Source organism: Mauremys mutica, chromosome 19 (genome assembly GCF_020497125.1).
Source record: "Mauremys mutica isolate MM-2020 ecotype Southern chromosome 19, ASM2049712v1, whole genome shotgun sequence".
NCBI lineage: Eukaryota > Metazoa > Chordata > Testudines > Geoemydidae > Mauremys > Mauremys mutica.
In genome coordinates, this window is record NC_059090.1 from 8,124,582 (window position 1) to 8,147,864 (window position 23,283).

General features: G+C 53.9%; 1 protein-coding gene across 5 annotated transcripts in view; it reads left to right on the top strand.

The window, feature by feature from the left end:
• DTX2 (deltex E3 ubiquitin ligase 2) overlaps positions 1 to 22,043 on the top strand; it is a 60,058-nt gene extending 38,015 nt beyond the window's left edge. For 2 of the 5 annotated variants that reach the window (XM_044993522.1, XM_044993523.1), the window contains 7 exons: positions 1,942 to 2,073; positions 15,434 to 15,520; positions 17,546 to 17,616; positions 19,615 to 19,773; positions 19,928 to 20,089; positions 20,272 to 20,361; positions 21,257 to 22,043. In XM_044993522.1, coding sequence (XP_044849457.1) covers positions 1,942 to 2,073; positions 15,434 to 15,520; positions 17,546 to 17,616; positions 19,615 to 19,773; positions 19,928 to 20,089; positions 20,272 to 20,361; positions 21,257 to 21,481 — 926 coding nt within the window. In that variant the 3' untranslated portion in view covers positions 21,482 to 22,043. The remainder of the gene's footprint in view (positions 1 to 1,941; positions 2,074 to 15,433; positions 15,521 to 17,545; positions 17,617 to 19,614; positions 19,774 to 19,927; positions 20,090 to 20,271; positions 20,362 to 21,256) is intronic. The other 3 variants (XM_044993527.1, XM_044993524.1, XM_044993528.1) reach the window with 3 other exon arrangements.
• The last annotated feature ends 1,240 nt before the right edge of the window (positions 22,044 to 23,283 follow it).

Below are 23,283 nucleotides of genomic sequence, written 5' to 3' on the forward strand. Positions count from 1 at the left end.
GGGAGATCTCAGTTTAATTCCCAACTCTGCCACAGGTGTTGCAGGTGACCTTGGGCAAGTCACTTAATCGCTGTGCCCCACTTTCCCATCTGTAAAAGCAGTTAATAATCTTTCCTGTCTCCCATCTTCCATGGGCTTTGGATCAGACCCTGAGGTTGTCAGGTCTTAGAGTCAGGGGCTGTCCGCAGCTGTATAAGAAGGAGCTGTAGGAGTTACTGTAAAATGGGTACAGAACGCCGTCAGTGCTGTGAATGGAGAATTCTTACTGCACAGCATTTCACCCTGACCTTGCACAGGGGCGTTTGGCTCTGCAAAGTCCATAGATGCTCTTAGTGAGTTTTATATTTTAGGCCGAGTTGATAGTGTCCCCTGAGACGTCCCATGATAATACCCTGTTTTCAGTTGCTTTTCGCTTGTGTGCATGTATATGTACTTATGTATTTAACTACTAGTTAAAGAACCATTTCATTTTGTGCATCTTTTATGCTGCCTTTCCCTCCCCAGCCGAACAAGGGTTTGAAAAACAAAATACTTAAAAACTATCAGCTAACAGAGTTATAAGCTATTGGTTACCAACACTCCTCATGTAGGAGGAACCCTAAGACAGGGGTTCTCAAACTAGGGGTTGGGACCCCTTAGGGGGTTATGATGTGGGGGGTCGCAAGCTATCAGCCTCCACCCCAAACTCCGCTTTGCCTCCAGCATATTAAAAAGTGATTTTAACTTATGGGGGGTGGGGGGTCGCATTCAGAGGCTTGCTGTGTGAAAGGGGTCACCAGTACAAAAGTTTGAGAATCAGTGCCCTGAGAACAGGGAAATACACATCGCTATATCTCATGTACTACCCTGGTGGGTAACTCTTGCTAAAAGTTGACCACTGTGAAGAGCTGCATTTAAAAGAGATTTTCTAAATATCCTGGTGTCTGTCAGGGTCGAATGCTCTTCTGCTGGCGAGTGATGCAGGCAGGCGGTTCCTTGAATATGTCAGCATTAGGGCAGTTTTATTACATTAGATTGGATTACGTTACGTTACAGGATTGGAACTGGCCTGTATTTCAATAGTGATCTAACGCTGCAACATTCAATAGAGTCAACCCTGAAGTTCTGTCTGTGCCAAGTTCCCTTTAGGGAACAGGTGTCCTTTTAAGAGGAATAATTAACGTTAAGAACCCGAATTCAACAAATCCGTGGTAGGACAGTGCTGTCCTGTGGCTTTGATTAGCAAAGCACCGAAGAGATCCGGCTGAAGTCAATGGGATGCTGTCATGCGTGAAGCTAAGCGTGTGCTTACGTGTTTTAATGAGTCGGGGTCGATGCGCAGACAACGTGTTCCAGGCTGTACGAGGCCTAAAACATGACCATTGAGCCCAATTGTGCTGTTGCACTGGTGTGAATCCGGCGTAACTCCATTGAAACCAGTTGAGCCACTCCAGATTCACACCAGCGTAAAGGAAAGCAGGGCCCTCAGTCTCAGCCCCAAGGAGTTCACAATCTAAGGAACGGATCTGGAAAGTGCTGAGCCTCTGCATGTGGAGTCAGAAGTGCTCACCACCTCGCAGAGCAGAGCCTTCGAGGCACTTACCATCTAACTAGCGGAGCCCTACGTCAACGCTGATCCGTAGGCTCCAAGTCCGAGGTGGAGACAGGCCAGTTAAAGCAGCGGCTTCAGGTAGCATTTATCGGATTCATGAACATATTCCTCCGCTTTAATTTACCATCCAAGCTGTTCCTCCTCTGGATTCCCAGTTCCTGTCCTTGCACTGAAATCAAACTGAATCACCTTTCCCGTTTATTTGCTTTACAAATACTTTGTGTTCTTTGAATCAAAGGGTTTTTTTTTATTTTCTTTGAAAAATTTATTCCTTTTTTTTCCCCCCTCCTTTAAATAAATTTATTTCCGCCTTGTTTCCTTCCTGCATGTTGACCTCGTGTCCCCTGTAGGCATGACGGCTATGCTGATGTCAGCCACTGGACTTCCTGTGCGTCTGACCTGTGCGCCACAACCTGCCAGCACCCGTAGACCCACTAAAAAACACAGCTCAGTTAAGGAAGGGAGGAAAGTGTCCAAGAAAGGTAGTTGCTGCTCAAACTCTCTGGTATTTGCTTCAATCTCCTTCTCTTTATCTCTGCGCTCACTATTCGTCCCGTCCCCCCCTTTGGCCTGCCTGTCTAAATTGCCGTGATTGGTGCTCTCCTTTCATAAAGAGGAGCAGGGCTCTTCTCCCTTGCTCTAAACGCTCCTTGGTACATCGGAAAATAAGCTTATAAAAATAGACCGTGCCTCTAACTAACCCAACCCCTGTCAACCGGTGATTAACATTGAATAACCCGGCAGCCAGACACTCAGCTCAGACCTGTCCCACCGGGATCCGCTATCCCTGACAGCCAGGGCTCGCTGGGCACTCTGGAGGTCAGTTATGACTATCTATTGTTTGTATTACTGTAGCACCAAGGAGAGTCATGGCCCAGGACCCAGTGGGCTGGGGATCCCTTGCTGACCAGGGAGCTGGTGAGTCCCAGAGTTGTGGGGCCCTTGTGGAATGCATCCTTCAGCTGCTCTCCAGTGGGTCTTCAGCTTGGGTGGCCCTGCAGGTCATCCCTGAGCACAGGGAAAGAGGCGTCTTTCAGAGCAGCAAAGAATCCTGTGGCACCTTATAGACTAACAGACGTTTTGGAGCATGAGCTTTCGTGGGTGAATACCCACTTCGTCGGATGCACCCACGAAAGCTCATGCTCCAGTACGTCTGTTAGCCTATAAGGTGCCACAGGATTCTTTGCTGCTTTTACAGATCCAGACTCACACGGCTCCCCCTCTGATAGGTGTCTTTCAGACAACTCAGTCCCTGGCCATGTAGGGCTTTGCCGGATGAAATGTGTTAAAGCCACTTCCTACAGCTCAGCATTGGGTTGAAGCGGTGGAACGGGGCCGGCTGCGTGTTGGTTTTCAGTATCTCTGCCCAGAATGACAGCAGTAGCAGCTCCCGGGGCCCTGTTGCAAGGCTTAGTCATCTCCCCAGTGGTTTCTCCACTTCCTGCCCCTCCCCATCTCCCAAGCCATGCAGGCTCAGCTTTGTGGAGGTCATTGTTTCACAAGCCGCCGGCCGGGTTGGGAGAGCCGGGCCTGCGTGTCTGTGTGCGCCAGCCCAGCCCTGTGCTCTACCATGGGGAAAGGCCAACGGCAGAGCTAAGGTGGAAATCTAGGTTCTTCCATCCTGGCACTAGTGTGCTGACTGCTTGCCAGCCCAGCCCCAGAGCCACTGGGCTAGCTTCCCTTCCCGGCCCAAGCTAAGCCGCTCATCCTGGGTGAAGCTGCTGGGCCCACGTTTCTGCCTGAAGAGGGCACTTGGCGCAGAACTACACTACCAGAAAGAACGGGTCTTGTACCCAGAGCTGCGGCCTGAGCTGCCAAGTCTCAAGCTAGCAGGGAGTGTCCTAGGGATGCGCCACTTCTGCCTGGCCATGCCTCCCATCAGAGTGCCTCCCTCCCCCCCCCCATTCTGCACTTTGGGCTGTTTGCAAATGAGGGAGGAGGGCTGAGAGAGGTAACATAGCAGGTTTAAGCAGCATAGGGCTTGGCTACACTTGAAAGTTGCAGCGCTGGTGGAGGCTTTCCAGCGCTGCAATTAGTAACTGTCCACACCTGCAAGGCACATCCAGCGCTGCAACTCCCTGGCTGCAGCGCTGGCTGAACACCTGGTCTGGTTGGGGTATAACGAGTGCAGCGCTGGTGATCCAGCGCTGCTCGTCAAGTGTGGCCACACACCAGCACTTTAATTGGCCTCCAGGGTATTAGGAGATATCCCAGAATGCTTTTAACTAAATTACTCTCTTTGTTTTGTTATGCAGCCTCTCTTTGTTTTGTTGTGAACTCCAAGCTCTGCGCGGAGCTCCGTTGCGGGTGCTGCTTATCTAAAAAACAAACAGAGCTCCTGTTTGCTGTGATCAATCTGTACCTAGCTGTAAACAATCAAATGAGAGGCAGGCAGGGAGTGAGTGAAACAGCGGGGAGTCGTGTTGGATGCAGGCTGTTTGCAGTTAAGAGTTAAGGGTAAGGGATGGGGAACATGTTCTGATTTTTCAAGGCAGGAAGCTAACACACAGTGTTGGCTCCAAAAATCCCCTCTCTCTCCCCCCCCCCGCTCCCTGTCACACTAGACCCCACTCCACCCCCCTCTTTTGAAAAGCACGTTGCTGCCACTTGAACGCTGGGATAGCTGCCCATAATGCATCACTCCCAACAGCGCTGCAAATGCTGCAAATGTGGCCACACACCAGCGCTGGTAGCTGCGAGTGTGGCCACACACCAGCGCTGTTCCTGCACAGCTGCACGACCAGCGCTGCAACTTTCAAGTGTAGCCAAGCCCATAGACTCATAGAAATGTTGGCCTGGAGGGGACCTGGAGAGATCAGCTACTCCAGCCCCTTGCACCGAGGCGGGACCAAGTACACCTAGACCGTCCCTGACAGGTGTTTGTCCAGCCATGTGCCACTGGTGCCCCCTCCTACCTGGAAACCCCAATGGGGTCACTAAAGGGGCAGAGGGAAAAGGTTCTGTGAATGCGTTTTGCGGGGGCGGGGGGGATACTGGCAGTCAATGGAGGGAAGGAGGAGGTGGGTTGCAGGGAGGTGGGGAGAGAAAGGTGAAGATGAGGGGACCCTAGAGGGAGGACTAGAGAGGGAGATGGAATGGGCAGGAGGAGAGTGATTCCGGGGGAGTAATGAAAGGAGGGGAACAGAAGAGGAGGGACAGGGGACAGAGACCAGGCTGCAAGCGGAAGAGGAGAGGAAGGAAAGGAGGATGAGCAAGGAGTGGGGGACACCAGACTTCGGAACGGGCAGGAGGAACGAGAGGCGGTGAGGTGGAGAAGAGACGTAGCGTGGAAATGGAGAGCAGTGATGAAGGGCCGAGCCGGGTGAAGAGCTCTGCCCTGGCAGTGCGGGCATGGAGCTGCTGGCGTTATTACAGAACGTGTATGATTGAAACACCCTGCCTGGCACGTCTCACCCACATACAGAGAGGGGTGCCTGTGCCAACGTGCTTCTGAGCTAATTGGGGGGCGGGAAGATGCCCTCAGAATGACTGAGGACCAGAGCCTCAGGTATTTAGGCACCGAACCAGGGCTGCCCAGAGGATTCAGGGGGCCTGGGGCAAAGCAATTTCGGGGGCCTCTTCCGTAAAAAAAAAAAAGTTGCAATACTCTAGAATACTGTATCTTGTGGGGGCCCCTGTGGGGCCCGGAGCCTGGGGCAAATTGCCCCACTTCCCCCCACCTTCCCCGGGCGGCCCTGCACCGAACTGATTTCAGTGGGAGTTGGGGGCCGAAATTCCTGTGAGGATCTGGGCCCACACGCTTAAATTGGGCTCCCTGGGTCCCAGATTTACTCGTTTAGGGCTCTGAATGATTCTGCTGCAGTTCGAGCTGCATTGAAGGCCCAGGAGGGGCGAGTCACAGCAGCGGGGTGCTTGCCACCTAATGCAGCCGGAGGAATTGAAGCGGGAGGGAGGTTGCTTGGCCTGCTGGAGCTTTCCCACAGACAGGGAGCAGCGTGAAGGAACAGGGCGGAGAAGAGCACCAGGCGGGGCTGAAACAGGCGGGTGTGGTGGGTGTAATAGGAGATTAGGTCTAGACTCTGGTCATAGCCCCATTGACTTCAATGGAGCTGTTCTCCTTTACCCCAGCTGAGGATCCGGCCCTAGACAGATCCTCCTAGCTCGGTCCAATTGTAAGTTCTGTGGGGCGGCGACAGGAGGTTTGTCCAGGGCCTAGCGCAAGGGGAGCCTCTAAGCACCGTCGCACTATGAGCGAGTGACTGGCTGTGAAGCAGGAGCGCGGTGGACGTCACGCTGCCGACGGGAGGGGTGGTAATGGGGCTAGGACAGTGCTGTGCCGGACTCAGAAAGGGCTCGGGAGTTTCAAGGTGATGGGGAATGAGCCAGGAAGCCGACAGAAGGGACAGAGGCGGGTGTCGGTCCCCGGGAGAACAGAGGGGTCAGTGTTCCCATGATGGATGTCGCATCGCCCTCCTGCCTAATCCATTAGCCCTTCTCCTTCCATCTGATCCGGCTGGAGCATTACGTGTATTGCCCTAGTGCCACCCTGAAAAGCAGGCATGCTCCCCTGTTTGCTGAGGGCGTTTAGTGCCGCCCTGGCTGAGATCTCTTTTGTAGTGATCCTCATGTGCAGCCTAGAGCTGTTAGCGTCACTGAGCCCAGATATGGAGCAGTGCTTCCAGCAGCCGTGCCTTGGGCCCAGCTGTGAGAGTCACTGAATGAGTTTAGCAGTTCCAGCCTGGCAGGGGAATAGCTGGGGGCTTTCTGACATTGCATGGAGCTGGCCCTAGACTGCACACGCTCAGCTGAATCCTCCTGCCCCAGTCTGCCTGCTGGGACTTTCCAATTGCCTGCCAGCCGGACTGTGGGAATTCGCCTCACTGCCCGCCGGGTAACTCGCGTGGACCAACCCTCCTCAGGGTACCAGCACCTCTGTCTGCTGGAGGAAATACAAGCTTTTCTTCCAGCAGTGAGTGAGGGGTGGTACCACGTCGGTGGGTGAATGATCGCTCATGGCACTCGGGCATGGTCTGAGGGGTGCTGCATGGACATACTTCCCTAGCCGGGCCTTTTCCAGCACAGATGTCCCATATTACTACACAACGGTTGGGTGTCTCCCCCCTGGAAGAGGAGAATGACTTATTCCATTAACTGTTTTGTTTGCTCATTGAGGTTCGTTTGCTTTATGTGGTGTGGGCCCAACCCTGCGAGGTTCTGAGCATTCAGCTCCCTGGGAATAAAGGGTGCTCAGCACCTCCCAGGATCAGGCCCTCTAAATTATTATGTCCTTGCTAGTATTAAAGGCCTCTGTCCCTGCTGGAGATCCTTAGCCATTACTGCCATGGAAATAAGCAAGGGCTACTTCAAGGGTGTGTTTCATTTTAATTAATCTTTTGCCCAGTCCTTCTTTGTAGATCTGATAGCTGTAAAGATCAGAAATGACAGTTTTACCCCTTTGGTCCTGTTATGCTTCATAAGTTGTTGCATCACAAACACACACATTCTTGTATCCCAGAGAGATTTGTAAACTGATGCATCCTTGCGTGAAGGCATCAGTAAACTGTGTAAATAATTCGAATCTCTCTGTTCGGGTGCCCAGAGGCGTGGTAGTGGGATGCTTTCTAAACCTAAACATCAGTCGCTTCTAGCATCCTAGAACCCAGGAGGCTGAACTTTGTCAATTTCGCTGATGGCTGGTTTTAAGTCCTACATCAGCCATCCCAAATGCCTGTGTTGTTGCAGTTTGTTTCCATAGCAGCACTGTGGGATTTCACAGCTGATCACACAGAGCGTTTTAATGAAGAGATCAGATCTGTGCATCAGCACTTCCAAGCTACATGCTGTTTAAAAGAAAGAGTTAAAGAAACCCAAAGTGGATTATGGTGCTCTTCTGCAAATGCCCAGCCTGTATTGACTGAGGAAGATAATTAGTGGATACCCTGTTGTTCTCTCAGTTCTGCAGATGATTTTCTGGTATAGATGACTCATACAGCTAGTGCATTTCAAGTTGCCTCAGCATTTCTACCTTTATGTAAAACAGAGAACACAACATTTTACCTTGGTATAAAGCTACAGCACTAATTCTGCAAGAGAATCGGAATCCATCAGTGCAAAGGGGGAAGTAAAACAATGAGATTAGGGCCACCCCACCATTTCTGCTTCCTGGCTGTCTCAGAACCAACCACCTACGTCGGCTCAATGGAGAAAACCGGTGCAGCAGCCCAAATAGGGTAAATTGAATTGAATGCTAGTCCTTCCCGAGGGGGAGAGACCAGAGGATGCAGCCAAGGTTATGGTAGAGTTCAGCACAACCAAAACGTCTCATAGCATGAGGTTCTCTAGCTAGCGCCTCAGCCATAGCTTCCCTTCTCCTGAGGTGGGTTTTTGTGGGGCAGGAGCAGGGTGGGGTTGCCTCGTGTTCCCAGTTGCTGGTCTGTGTTTCCATGGGGGCGTGGCTAATCCGGCGCCCGTCCTAGTCCAGCAACTCGCCCACGCTAGCTCTCAGATGGGCGTAAGCATTTCCCGATTGTCCTTCGGCCGGCAGAAAGCTGCAGACCAGAGCAGTGAGGAACTAAAGGAAAGTACCTCCTGTACCTGATTCATTTCACACTCACGCCACAGGAAAGAGCTGAAAGGGGGTCTCAAACCTCCTCCTTAAAGGGACAGAGCACCCTGTTACAATGGGGACGGATTCCTCCACCTAGGGTCCCATGCCGCGTTGGTGTTCTAGCCTCTCCCGAGTGCCTCAAGGGAGGTCCTTCCTCTGAGGTCACTAGAGACATGGGATTAGCAAGAGGAAAATGAAATAAAAACTCCACTCAAGGACTCATCCATGCCAAAGAACAGGAAAAACCAACTGCCCTAAAGCACGTCAGGCACAGCTGGGTTATTCAGTGGAGGGCGAGTCTACGCTAGAAACGCTCCATCGGCGCAGCTGTAGTGCTGGTAGTGCAGACGCTCTGTGCCGCCGGGAGAGAGCTGTCCCGTCAGCACAACAAATCCACCTCCGCGAGGGGCAGGTGGCAGCAGGAGAAGCTCTTCGGCCACTATAGCACTATCCCCACCTGCGCTTAGGTCGGTGTAAGTGACGTCACTCGGGGAGGAGGCTTATTCACACCCCTGAGTGACATAAATTATACTGGCATCTGTGTGTGCAAGCCCTCAGTGTAGCTGAAGCTTAAATCCCCTGGCTTCAAAACCAGGAGAAAGCTGTGCAAAAATATTTGGGGGAGGGGGGAGCTCACTTTCCCTAACTTTAATTAGAAATAACGTCTCCATGTGTTGTGTGTGAAATAATAGCTGCTGCAAACCATATGGCTCCTTTTCATCTCCAGAAGGAGGTGTGTGACTGCTGTAAGCCTCCAAAACACAGCTGCGAAATGTTATCCCTGGAAAGTCCTCCTCTTATCAACCTCCTACTCTCTCCAGCAACTGGGCAGCGTTAGGAAAATGGTTTATCCTCGCGCCCTGAACCTTTCTTCCCTTCCCAAATGATCGATAAAGCACCAAAGGACCGGTGGGTGATGGACAAGATGGTTAGATTATGCTGTAGTATTTTTTTCAACCCAGTGTTGACGCCAAAGAGCCATGGAAGAGTGTTTAGTGTTGGATGAACCAGGGCGGGGGTCGATTAAAGATTTGGACAAAGGCCTCGAAGCAAATATCCTTAAGGTACAGATTGGGGTAATACAAGGTGGTACATCTGGTGAATCATATGTGGTTGTTCTCAGATTGTGTCTTAACTTCTTGGTAGGTATAACTGCTTAGGTCTCTGCGTTTAGCTCTTTCTAAATTTCCAAATTCCCAAATGCTCAGCACCCACTATTGGGGCTGAATTTTCAAAAGAGCTGAGCAGCTGGCATGCATGAGGCACGCTAGTATCCCCTGGAGAACCTGGTCACCTCCCGTGGTGCCTGTGGTGCAGAGATCTTTGAAAACCTGGCTCCAGCTGCCCTGAACCCAAGGCTCTAGCTTTGCAGGGAGCTTCTTAGGGCTTGACAGTGCTCTTGTAGCTTCTCATGGGAATTATTGGATGGGGATAATGTGCCAAAATCTGGTGCCTCTTTGGTAGAAACTAGCCAGTCCTCTAGTGAATGAATCCATCCTGCTCAGGGCAGGAGACAGAACCTATGGGGGGCCCCTTGCTCTCAAACACTCCCCTGTTGGCACCTTCCCCTTGGTGCTGTGGGTTAGCGCAGTGCCAGAGGAGATTGCATAGGGTGACCCAAGCCGCTCCTCCCCATGGAGGCTAGGTTACATCCTGCCAAACTGTGATGCCTTTTTACATACCCATTCCTACGGGGCCCTCTGCTGTGGATACAGGCCTGTGCAACATTGAGGCCGGCAAAACCCCTGCTCCCCTCCATCGGCGCAGTGCTTAGCGGAGATGCAAAGCGAAAAGAGCTGGCGGGAGGCTACGAATTCAGCTGGTGTCGTGTGTAGCAACAGGTGTCAGAGGGCCAGCAGCACAGGAGTGTGTGATCATTTTATACCCCAGGCTCAGAGGAGTCCCTAGCTTGTGAGATGGCAGAACCCTCAGTATTCTGAGGCGGGTGTCCCAGCCGCTGTGCCCAGCAAGACACATCCTGGCTTTCGAAGTCTCTGCATGACCCCATTGTCCTAGCCTGTCTCTGTAGCGTTAGCCTCCTCTTTCTGTCCTCGTTTTATCAGAGACGGGGGGTTCTTCTGGGCAGGGGATCTCTCCTTAGTTGCTCTGTAAAACCCCACGCTCTTGTGTGGTGCTCCATAAATCATTCGGGAGAACCCAGGGTGTATGCGTCTGGGCCGCGGAAGGTTGGAGCAAGGAGCGTCCTCAGTATTTCCGCATGTGGGTGAATCTCGCTAACAGCTTTCATTTGTCTTGTGCTGTAGAAAGGGACACACAGGTCGATGGTGTTATGGTGCTTCCTAAGCAGACCTCGCTGCTGGCGTAACTCCAGCCATCTGCGTCCCTCTGTCCTTTTGCCGCCACCTCCTTGTCGGCCTCCTTTCCCTCTCCAGCTCCCAGCCCAGAGGACAAGAAGAATCTTAGAAAGGAACAGCCCAGAAGCAAACGCTCCCGAGTGAGGTATCTGGTGCCTGATCCCGCAGTCCGAGCTCAAGATCCCAGCCACGGGCCTGAGACTGGCGTTGACGTGCTACCGGACTGGGCCACCTTGGAAGAAGTGGGCAGTGTTGAGCGTCGCCTGCAGCTGTCCATGTAGCTAATCCGCTGCTTAGGGCCCAGCCCGTGCTCTGCAGCCATAGATCTCAAAGCGCTTCACAAGCCTGCGAGCCGGTTGTCTGCCTCCAGGCTGGCCCAGAACCTGCAGAGCAGGCTTGTTTCCCTGCGAGGAAAGCTGGAGCTGCTGTCTTCGCAGCGACCACGACCACCTGAGAGATTTCCAGCCCTGCGCGGCTGGCTCGGCTGGTCCCACCTGCCAGCCGTGCATGGAACCCAATCCCCTCCCCTCCTCCTCCGGCCCCCTGCATTCCACAACTGTTAGGCTAACGTGGCAGTTGCCTTCTAGGAACATCTTTCCCCCTCCAGGGATCTTCTGGCAGGGGGAGCTGGGACCCCCTCTCTTCACCCTGGGACCGTGGCAGAGGGGACTGAGAGCACAGGCCATAGCGAGCGCTGCTCGGCTCCGGGTCTCCCCCTTCTGGCGCCAAAGGGAGTCAGCCTGTTCCGGGTGCCGGCGCTGCCCCTGTGAATGGAGGGGGCGGGGGGGATTGCTTGGTAACACTCCTGGACCCACGCAAGGTAACTCAACCTTCCCGCTCCTGCTGGCTGGTACCAAGCAGCTGGAACCAACCCCGCCCCCCTCCACCCTAGTATCTCCCCATGGCTGAAGCTGAGATTTTCCTGCTGCCTGAGGGCCCACGGGCCTCCCTTTGGCTCCGAGAGGCTAGACTCCATCATGTCCCTGGGGCTAGGCCAGTCCAGGTGTGCGGGGGGATGGTTTTGACAGCATGGCTGGGCAGAGTGTCTTCCCCGTCCCCATCCCATCAATCCTGCTGGGAGCTTGCCTTCGCCCTGGTGAGATGCCCATTGGCTGGGGGGAGAACCCAAGTCTACAGCCATCAAATAAGCTGCTGGGTAAGATTTTCACAGGGCTCCTGGTGGCAGGAGCCCAGTACCCCCGACCTCTATCTCCTCTGGCTGCGCTGGATGAGCGCAAGGCTACGAACATCCAGAGGGCAACATTCAGTGGTTTGAGCATTGGCCTGCTAAACCCAGGGGTGTGAGTTCAATCCTTGAGGGGGCCACTTAGGGATCTGGGGCAAAATCAGTACTTGGTCCTGCTAGTGAAGGCAGGGGGCTGGACTCGATGACCTTTCGAGGTCCCTTCCAGTTCTAGGAGATTGGCATATCTCCAATTATTACCTAATTTACTTAACAGAAGCTTGAATGGTGCAGTCTTGCTCTCACATTTGGTGGGAACGAGAAAGTAAAGGAGAGTCTCAGCTTCCATAGAGGCGACCGTGCCCTCTCTAGGACGGAAGGAGCACAAGCCGCTGGATCTAATCTCAGGGGGCTGAAAGGAGAGCCATGAAGAGACACACGCTGCTTTACCAGTCCGTCGGGCCGGGGATAGAGGCTCTCACTGACCCCTTCCGAACCCCCAGGGCTCACACTTGCTGCGTATGCCACCCCACCTACGGTTAAAGAGCCAAGGTTCCCTAAAGAACCGAGCTGTGGTGGAGAAGACTGAGAACCGTCAGGGCCTCGTCCTTGCCTGCATCTCTTCCTCTCTGTCTCATCTCTCTTTTCATGCTCTGTCCCCGGACACGGCCAGAAGGATAAACCTCACAGTCCACCAACACTTGGGGTCAGGGCCGTCCTGCACAAGAATATCCGGACCCCGAACAGTAATCCTTCATGCCGAGAGAGCCCAAAGGTCCGTGGGAGGGGGGAAGGGTTAGGGACTCAGAGAATGAGCTAGGAACTTGCCCAGGGTCACACAGATGGGGCTGTGGTGGAGCCGGGAATAGACGCCAGGTCTCCTGAGCCCAGGTTGGTACCCTGAGGATTACGTCTGTTTCCTTCATTCCAAGGATGTGTATTCACCCCTCTCCACCTAGCCCAGTGATTGGCAGCTGGTCACTCGTATCCCCCACCGTTGGGTTGGTGTCTTTAGGAGCTTCATGAAGATCCCGATTGGCCAACTCCATGAGGAACAAAAAACACATCTTTCCTCCATCACACAACCCTCCCTGAGCCAGTCCCACCCCTGGCTCCCCATAGCAAGGCTGAATACAAGAGTGGCGTTATCAGTTAAGACCAGGACAGTGTTTAAATTCACACACACTCTCCCCTCTCTGAGTATCCCTGGTCTGCTCCCCCAAACACACTCCTCCCTATAATCTCCCATGACTCCTCCCCAATCAGGGATGGCCTCTCCCACAGGTGAATCTTCTTCCTCTTAATAGCTCCCTCCAAGGGCAGTGCAAATAGCTTCCTCTCTGAAATTGGGTCTAGCTGTGATCTACGGGGGTGGGGGGCAGGGCCTTCTTTCAAAAGAGCTCCTTAACGCAGGCAGGCTTCTGGTGAGGAGCCCCTGAGCTATTTGTATTGAAATCATCTGAAGTGTCTGTTTCACAGGCTCCTGATGCCATCTCAGGTACGGACCTGCCTACAGTGGGGATCTTGGTATCAGTTTGTGCTGCGGTGGGTGTCCCAGCTGATACGTGCTAGCTCCTAGAGCTGCTTTTGTCAATTAGGACCTTTGAGGGGTCTGTGGGGTCTCTCAGCCTTGTAGGAGCGTGTGCTGTAGCCTGGCCACCGAGGCTTCCCTATGTGGTCATTGTGTCTTGGCTTGTTGAGACAGGCAGTTATCCCCACAGCTGAAGGGGGGAATCCCTGGGATTCCCCAGTTCTTGTGGCTGTGCCAAGCCACTGCTTCCTGTCTGTGCTCCCCTGGAGAGGGGTGCTAAGTTTGTCAAGGGCTGGATGAGCCCAGAAACTGCCCAGCTAGATTGCATCTGTACTGGCCGAGCAGAGACGCTAAGCATCTTCGCCAGACCCTTTAAGCCGTTATCTGAGTGAGGTCCTTGGGAACAGCATCCTGCTGCCTCCTACAGCTCAGAGAGTAATAGGCAAACTGAGGCAGGGCCCCTGCCATCTGCTCAGTCCCGGGCTGGCCCTGGCCATCATGGTTTTCTGGCCCTGAGCCCACGTGTCAGGTCAGTCAGGAAGATCTCCCCCACTTCTTCCCCTGCCCTGAGCGTTCCATGTCAGGGAATCTGATGTCTGGCAGCATGAGGATGGGATTTCTTGGCACAGGCCCGAGCTCCTGGTCCCCAGTCTTGTCTCACAACGTGCAGTGGGGTTTCCTTAAGACCAGGCTTCTCGCGGACTAGCACTGGGGGGGTGTAAACAGCAGCCATTTGTGCTAGTGGGGCTCCTGGGCCTGGCTGGCCCTTAGTTTCTTGTGCTTATTTGAAGTTCTGGGCTTGCTGCAGTTATCACTGGGCGAAGTTCTCCATGCTGTGCTCTTCAGGAGGTCAGACTAGAGGGTCTTTGTGGCCCCTTCTGGCCTTTAAAATCTAGGAATCTCTGTTCCAGGCCATCAGCTAGAAACTTTGTTGCTAGCATAACTCTGCTGCAGGGGCGGGGCGGGGGGGTCTCTTGTCTTGATGGGGCGGGTTTCCCTGGAGCTACAGGCCTTGGGCTGGATCTTGGTCCCGTTGATATTAGTGGGAGTTTAGCCGTTGACTCCAGTGCAAGTCACAATTAGCCCTCAGAAAGTAGCCTTTCAATAGCCCTTTTTTCATCCAGGAAGGCAGATGCAATGGAATCGTTACACGTTGATCTTTCTTACCGGACAAGGTAGCTTTTCATCTCCCCTCTCACTGTCCAGAAGGGTTATTCATTCATGCGTTCCTATTCATCGGTATGTAGCCTGGAACCTGGCCACGTCTTCTGGGCGAAAGCTGGCTGTCGAGTGCCCCTGGAATTCTTTGTGCCCCAAAACCAGGTCTTTGAGAACTGAAGAGACCAATTTGTCCGACATCCAGAGCGAAGGGAGGGACCTGAGGCAGCAGAACCTTTGCCCACTTGATCAAGGAATGTCACCTTCGCATAAAAGTGGATGGTCCCCTCTGTCTGCTTCGTAAAACTACTTTCTACTCTGAAAAGTGACTCTGCATGAATGGTGCCCGTCAGACCCAATCCCTGTGTAACCACAACTGCTCTCTTCAGTGACCAAAATAAGCTGTAACTCCTGTATTTTCCTGTTAGCATTTCCGAGCTGTCGGAGGGAGTGCTGGAACCTAGGCTGTTCATCGGTGGTGGGGTTGTTTATTGAGTTGCCTTTAGAGATACTGCTCTTGGTCACACCTGAGCCCAGGAGCCTGCATCCTGCTTCACAGCGGTGGGGTTAACAGGGTGACAGAATTGGAAGACAGGGTCACCAAGGATCTGCCTTAATGAGCCTTCACTCTTGGGACCCTGCAGGAGGCGCACAGGGCGTGTTTGCGGCACTTAGGAAAATGCCTTTTGGAGTGGTAAATGGAGGAAACCTGACCAGGGGATGCTGAGAGCCAGTTTTGCCCTTCCAGGGACACTGAGAACGTGGTGTCCTCTTGGGTGGAGGGGCCTGGAGCGTCAGCCACTGAAACTCCTCTGCCTTGTGGTAGGCCTGAGTTCCTGCCTTTGCCGGGTCCTGTGGGCCCCTCTAGCTTTGCTGGCTGGGATGGAGGAAGAGGAGACGGGGCAAGGAAGAATTACTTACTGGTAATGGCATTTGTCGCGGCACTCCTCTTCCCCCACCCTTCACCCCTCTGGCCCTGCTCTCGTCTGTAGGTCTGTTTGGCTTTTCAGGAGGGCTGAGTGGGGAGGGAGTGGCCGAGCACTCGAGACCAGCTGAGTGACTAGTCCTCTCTTTTGCCCTCTGCTAGGTGGAGTCATAACGTCGATTGTGCAAATGTTTCCCTTTACAGGCTGGTGGAAGAGCCTGGTCGCGTCTATGATGGACACGGTTACTGGTAAGGAGCTTTGTCGCCCTGCCGTCGGGTCGCGTGGCACCTGGTGACAGCGCGAGGGGCACCGGCCCACTTTGCCCTGGCTCGTGTGACCCGTCACAGGTTCTTGGCTCCCAGCTGCGTGGTGGGGGCTTCCTGAGCGCCTCCGTCCCACAAGGAGCCAATCCCAGTCTAACCCGTTTGGGAGGCAAGTGAGCTGCTTAATGGAGCCCCCTTTGTCCTTTATGACCCCCTGAGTGCTGAATTGCAGGGTCAAGGTGTCTGCTAGAGCAGGTGAACCCCTGAGCTGCCCAGCTCTCGTTGCATTTCAGTGGGCACTGGGCATGGATGCCCCGAGGCCCCTCGGCCAAACCCAGCCCCAGCCGTCTGCTGCCATTCAGCAGGCAGCTCACGGGGTGGTCTGCAAAATCCCACCTGAGCATCGTGCGCGTCTTTGGGGGGGCATTGCCATTGGGGGAGGGAGTGGTTCATCCCATCTCCCTGGGCTCAAGGGGAGGAGTTCATGCTCTTCCGACACCTGGGCTGGGTCAGGGCCCTGACTTGGGATTCTTCCTCCTTCTCCCCGTGTTTCAGGGCAGGGGTGGGGGAGCCTCCCGGGGGCTTTTCACCTGTGGGAAGGAGTGTGGTGAAATGCCACCCTAACCATGCTGGTCGGGAGCAGCTGGCCCCACGGCCCATGTCAGGGCTGGCAGGAAGCTGGTCTTTGACAGCTGTTTGGTGTCCTACCTGAGGGGGACTAGAAGTCTCCATTCAGAGCCTCATGGACCAGCGTCCACCCTTGTGGCACTACGGGCTCTCTGCCACGTAGGTGAGCTCAGCGAAAAGCGCTGTGCCTCCCCATCCCCAGCGGTGGTCCTAGACCAGAGTGCGGGTAGGGTGGTGGGTGGGGAGGGAAGGATACCCTGAGGTACCAGCAGGAAGGAAATCCATTCCTGTGCTGAAGGGCAAGCCCTGGGACCGCCGTGGGGCATACGTGCTTGGGGAGAACTCAGGCGAATAGAAGGATTTCAGGCCATGATCCTCAAAGGTACCTAGGCACAACTCGCATGAAATCAGTGGGATGCCTCGATATCTTTGTGGATCCGGGCCTCTCCCAGTTAATAATTCTGGAGACTTGCTTCCATTTTATTAAGAAACCCGCTTATTTTAGAAACCCCAGTGACTTGTGTTCCATGGGAGGTGCCGGCCAAGATCAGCCGTGAGACGTTCACAAGAAAGGCCCTTTCTTTTCCGAGGAAGCGTTTGCTTTCCTGCTAGGAATGCAGCATCCAGCAGTGACGCTTCTTGCACTCTCGTGCTGCTTCCTGGCATAAGGAGAACACCTTGACAAGTGCTGGGTCTGACCTTGGTTGTGTCTTCACTTAAGATTTTTGCCTGGCTCTCTTTGGGATGGGAGCACTAGTGCATATAGACAATGGTTTTCAGACTAAATATGTACGATCTATAGAGTATGTGTCCCAGTGATGTAGGATCCATGGCACTCTTCCATCGTTGCAGTGGGTATGGTCCTTGAGCCTGATTCTGAGACACAGGGCAGCAAAATACGGGTCTTTGAAAGGTGGCAGTGTCTAGTATGAGGGGCGGGCATAGGACAGCAAAGTGTCGGCAGACTAGAGAGGATCCTGAGGTCTGCTTCAGATTGACTGAGCATCCGCAGCTCCCATTGACTTCAGATGGAGCAGCGGCTGTTCGTCCCGCGCAGTGGTAGCTTTGACAGCCTGATTCTTTATCTCTTTGGCATTTACCGGGAGACATTTTCTGGCCTGTGTTTTGCAGGACGTGTGAGCGCTGGTCCCTTTTTTTTGGCCTTAAAACCGACACATTTCCTGCACCTGAGCCCTGTAGCAGAGGAGCGCTGACCGGTCACAATGGCCCCCGCTGGACTAACTTGCTCCACCTCCAACCCTTAACCGTTTTCCTTGCTTTGCTTTCCTCCCTCCTTAGCCGCCTCTCGCTCACGTTGTACCTCCTGGGATCTTTATTTCCCGATGGGCTTTTTTTTTTCTCTTCTTCCCTCCCTTTCTTCAGCGAGCCCAAGCGAGCACGAGCAGGTGGTGAGGAAATACTTGGAAGAGCTGAGAGGAGCCCCCGCTGATGAGGTGAGTGCGAGGACTCCCAGGAGTCTCTGACCACAGCGTTCTCCCCCCAGAGAGGGGAGAACGGAAGAAACGAACGCAGTTGTGGGCTGGATAAGAGGCCGCCCTACTGCATATCGGGAAAGGCTCGTGTGAAACCGACACAATTCTTTAGACTGTTCGCCAGATCCTCAGCTGGTCACTTCACGGACGCTATGCTCACACCAGCTGAGGATCTGGCCCACAGATGACTTCCCAATGGACCCCCTGTTAATGGTCTTGTCAGCACTAGGTGAAAAGGCCTGTTGGTTGGAGTATCTTGTATCTGCAAGGCCTGTACGCTGCCTTGAGCTCCCAGACCATACCTAACAATGCATGTGAGTGACACTCCAGGGTCCCTGTTCCTACCCTGGGACACCACTGCTCTCTGCCTTTCTGGTGGGTGTGTGAACTGGAGCTTCTCCAGACTCCAACACAGCCAGAGTTTGAAGCAGCCCAAACTTCCCTGTCTGTTGGGAAGCACCCAAACGAATGGGAGGCAGTGGTGGATGCTGACTTGGGACCTTAGACTGGTAAAAGTGCCCCCAAAGGCTGGGACATTTATTTAGAGGGTCCCGTGTGCAGACTCTAATGCTTGGAGGAGACAGCTGCAATGGGACCTCCCAGCAGAATATTTGCAGCTCAAATGTGTGTTGCCTACAGAGATTTCACGGGGGGAAACTGCCTTGTTCAGCAGCTAACAAAATACATTTCAGTGCCCCCGAGTCCGCTTTGGCTCCAGGAGCTCTGAGGAGGGATAGGAAGTTATACAAGGCTGCCTCCTTATTTAGCCTAATACTCGAGTGTGAAGAGGTTTGGCTTCTTCTAATCTGTAAGCGAGTTCGCTGCTCACAGACAGAGACCAGACTAGCGAACCCCGCTCCCAGGTTGGGCTGGCCCAGCTTTCCAGGGTGCTCTCCTCCCGTAGCTACGAAAACCGTCTCGTCCCACCACCTCCACCTTTCACCCAAAACTCCAGGGTGTAAACGTCCGATGCCAGCCCCGCTTGGGCCGGGCACTCGTTAGTTGCTGGCCTCTAAGCCAGAGGTTAGGGTTTCAGGGTGTATGTACAGTAACTCCTCACTTAACGTTCGTCCGGTTCCTGAAAATGCCACTTTAAGCAAAAAGATGTTCAGTGAATCCAATTTCCCCATAAAAATTAATGTAAATGGGGGAGGCGGGGGGGTTAGGTTCCAGGGATTTTTTTTTTTATTTTTTTTTTTGCCAGACAAGACATATACATTTTAAACAAGCAATTTAAAACTGGTATTAAACAGGCTGGCAGCCCCCCTACCAGTTCCCCTACGTCCCCCCAGCCAGCTGTCTTGTGGTGTTCAGGAGGCTGGGGGAGGAGCGAGGAAGCGGCACACAGCCTCCCCCCTCCCTCCCCTGCCTCTTGAACGCTGCAAACCAGCTGATTGCCGCGGGCAGGAGGTGTGGGGGACGAGGGGGAAGGCACTGATTCGCAGGGTCCGCTGGCGGGTGGGAGGTGCTGGGGGTCACGAAGGGGATCTGAGGGGGGCGCTGCCAGCCGTGGACAAAGCAGGCGGCCAAATGACATCATAGCGGAGCATTGCACAACTTTCAACGAGCATGTTCTGTAATGAAGCAGGGACGTAAGATCGATACAACGTTAAGCGAGAGGACGTTAAGTGGGGAGTTACTGTATAGGACTTTGGGATCCTTCAGGATGGGAGGTGTTGTAGAAATACTTTTTTAAAATTAGATTATAGGGACAGACCTCTAGAGATCACACCGATAGACAAGTCAAATAAACTAGAAGAATCAATGTTTTCCCAACAGGTAAAAGCTCTGGGGTGGGGGGGCAGAGACTTCCTCAGACTTCAAAGTGGGGTTTTAATGCCACTGAAGACTAATTAATTTCTAAATAGTCTCTCTGGCAAGCTGATGCATCAACGGAGCTAATGTTGGATGCAGCCCGATGCTGACCGTAAATGGTGTCTCTCCTTGCTCTGTTTCAAGGACTGTATCATCTGTATGGAAAAGCTGGCATCGCCCTCTGGCTACAGTGATGCCTGTGAGTGCAAGACAATCAAGCCGGAAGCGGTGGGGCAACTGACCAAATGCCAGCACGCTTTCCACCTGCTCTGCATGCTGGCCATGTACGCCAATGGCAACAAGGTACTGCACCGGCCCGGCCCACTCTTCCCTACGAGACCTAGCACGGCGGGGTCCTGACCCAGGAGTAGGGCCCAGGACGGCAATACCGATAATAGTGCCAGTGTCCTCACTACTGCCGTGAAATCCCGCTGACGGTGGCCCCTTTCACCCACAGGATGGCAGCCTGCAGTGCCCCTCCTGTAAAACCATCTATGGCGAAAAGACGGGCACCCAGCCGAAAGGGAAGATGGAGGTTTCAACTTTCACTCAGTCCCTTCCCGGCCACCAGGACTGCGGGACGATCCAGATCGTGTACTCCATTAGCAGGGGAATTCAGGTACGCAGGCAGCCGTAAGCCCCTCGGGGCAGCGACTGTCTCCGGGTCTGTCTGAACAGCCCCCAGGCCCTACTCCCTGACTGAGACACCAAGGTTCTGTCGTCATGCGCCTAATACACAGACCGTGAACTAAAGGAGCTGGCATTGGTACAGGATTGATTGATTGCCTCTATCTGTTGCAGGGCCCGGAGCACCCCAATCCAGGGATGCCATACACAGCCAGAGGCTTTCCCCGGTACTGTTACCTTCCCGATAATGAGAAGGGCAGAAAGGTAATGGAAGTTCTGATCCAAGTGGTGACTTCGCCAGTAACCGGCGCTCGACCTTTTTCCAGTGGGGCTGAATGGACTTACTTCAAGTCTTACAAGAGCCACGCACTTGCTCCCCGTCTGCACAGTAACTGAATTCACGTGGTGGCTCTTAAGTTTGCAAACCACAAGTGACTTGCAATCTTAGTCCATGGCTGGTGCGTCCTCTGCCTGGAGCACGGGCACATACTTCGCGCCTCCTATGATCAGGCAGGGTTTTCTGCAAGGAGCTGAGTGCCTTGGACTTCCACTGAGTTGAGTGGGTGTTGGCACTCAGTACCTGGCAGGGTGGGTCCCTTTGGTAACTGCAAGGACAGTTGGGTAAATGGAGCAGTTTGATAAGGGAGGCTGTGGGATCTCCGCATCTCCTTGGTTTAATACCATGTTTTTGGAGGAGGGGAAAGGCACTGGAAGCCGTCGGTGCTAGCTTGTACCCATACCAGGGATGGACTAGGAGGATATTGCATAGATCCAGAGGGAGCAGGGCTTGCATCTCCTGCCTCTCTGGGAGGGAAGGAAGTGGGCCTGCTGGTGCTGTGGGTCATGAATACTGATCCTTACCCACCTTTGCAGAGTGCTTTGAGATCCTCAGGCGAAAGGGGTTAAGTGTCATTTCCCCCACACTGTACAGCCAGGAACCTTGGGACCAGAGAGGGGAAGTGATCTGCGCCAGCTAGGTCAGGAATAGAGCTGCTGGCTTGCAGCCTGTTGCCCCAACCACTAGGCCATGCTGCCTTCACCACTTGGGCAGCGCTCCCACCATGTGGCCATTGAGCCTGGGAAAGGAGGGAACTGCAGGGAGGGGAAATCGGCCCTGGACTTGGGCGGATAATCGAGCTTTCCCCTTTGCCGTCCCTAGGTCCTGGATCTATTGAGGGTGGCCTGGAAGAGGCGCCTGATTTTCACCGTGGGCACTTCCAGCACGACCGGCGAGAGCAACACGGTGGTGTGGAACGAGATCCACCACAAGACGGAGATGGACACCAATCTCAGCGGCCACGGTTACCCCGACCCCAACTACCTGGACAATGTGCTGGCGGAGCTGGCGGCTCAGGGCGTCACCGAGGCCTGCTTGAGACAGTAACTCGCCTCTGTCCTGGCTCCGCGTCGCGTCTGTGCAATGCACAGCGAATGCCTGCTCCAGCCTCTGGCGGGCGGCTAGTGCACTTATTCCTGTTGCCTTAAGTTCCTGTCTCTAATCACTTGTGTTCTGAGCAATAACACGGTATTTGGGAATCACGTGCAGTCTGTTTTCTGGAGAGCAGGTTATTTTTGTATAAGCAAAGGGTCCTGATGTTGGGGTCTCGGGCGTGACACCGGAGCGCTCCTGCTGCAGCCAGGGCATGCTTGGAATATGTTCCCTAGGTGGCCGATCAACTCGCTTCTCTGTGTACTTTCGAAGCACTTGGGAAGTCCCAGTCCTGCTCCCTCGCTGCGTAGAGGGACGTCTTGCTGGCTCTGGATCAGCAAACGAGTGGCCAGAAATGTCCGTACTCATCTGGCTAATGCACCGGAGCACTGCTCAGACACTGCCGAGTGCATCCTTTCTCCCCCTTCTCCCCGGGTAGCTGATTTAATACATGTGCTGTGCTCCTAATAAACGCTGCATTGCTATGGAGAGTTGTCATTAGCCTTGAAGGAATCTCATGTGTCTGATGCTCTAGTCTTTTTTTGTTCTGATACGTGGTCCTTCCCTGGAGTTTGGCTAACGCTGGAGAGAGCCAGGCCTCCTGTTCTTCTGCAAAAGATAGTGGTGGCCACCTGTCCTGCCACAGCAGGGCTTTCTCCATCAGGTGTGACCCAGTGTGGCAGGGATACAGCAGGAGCAATCCTGCCAGGGGGAAGGACGGTTCCTGGAGTCCATGGATGGGCTCTAGTCATTGGGACTTCCCTTTCATGGTGCTGTTGTCGAATGAGGAGAAGTGAGGTGGGCTGCAGCACAGTGCAAGCTGTGCCTTTCCTGGCAGAGGCTTTGCAAATAGTGCCGCAGGTCTCGAGGAAAGAGCGGGGCGTGTCATTCCCCAGCAGCAGAGTCTAGGGTCTGTGGTCAATTCCCCACCCTCCCCAGATGCTGTCCTACAGCATTACAGAGCTGTCAAACAGGAGCTGAGACCCAGCAGCGGCAGTCCCCGGGTGAGACAGGTTAGCACGTGACAGCCCGAAAACCCCTCCCCAACTGCAGCTTCTGGCTGAACAAAACCAGGGGGCCAGCCCCTGCATAAAGAACGTAGCGGGCTCTGAACTTGGGTAGGAAGGGAGGGATGAAGCTAAACACGGCTTGAGCTGTCAGGGAGCGATGCAGCGCCCTGAACGCTGGCTTGGAGCGGCCTGGCACTCCGCACTAGGTGAAACACTCAACAGTGATCGAAAGACGGGACGTGCTGGCGCCTAGGGGGGGTTACTGAGGCATGCTCTGCTGTCGTTAGCCCTCCCAGCGTCCTCCCTTCAACTCCAGCAGTGGGGCCGGGCAGGCATTAGTGTTAATTGAGGAGGGGTAAGTGTCTTCCCTTCCAGGCAGGAGTAAGTTAGAATCATAGAATCTCAGGGTTGGAAGGGACCACAGGAGGTATCTAGTCCAATCCCCTGCTCAAAGCAGGACCAATCCCAACTAAATCATCCCAGCAAGGGCTTTGCCAAGTTAGTAGGGCTAAGCTCTGGTCTACACAAGATAGGTCAACGCAAGGCAGCTCACATCAACCTAACAGTGTCTACACTAAAATGTCACTCGCCCCCTTAACTCCACCTCCCCGAGAGGCGGCGAGACAACATTGATGGCAGTGGCCAGGTGGACATGGCCTTGCTTACGTTGCCTGGCGCTAGCTTTTGTGTCCTGGCAGGAGCCTGTGCATGGCTCCACACCCAAAAGTTGCACCAATCTAACTACAT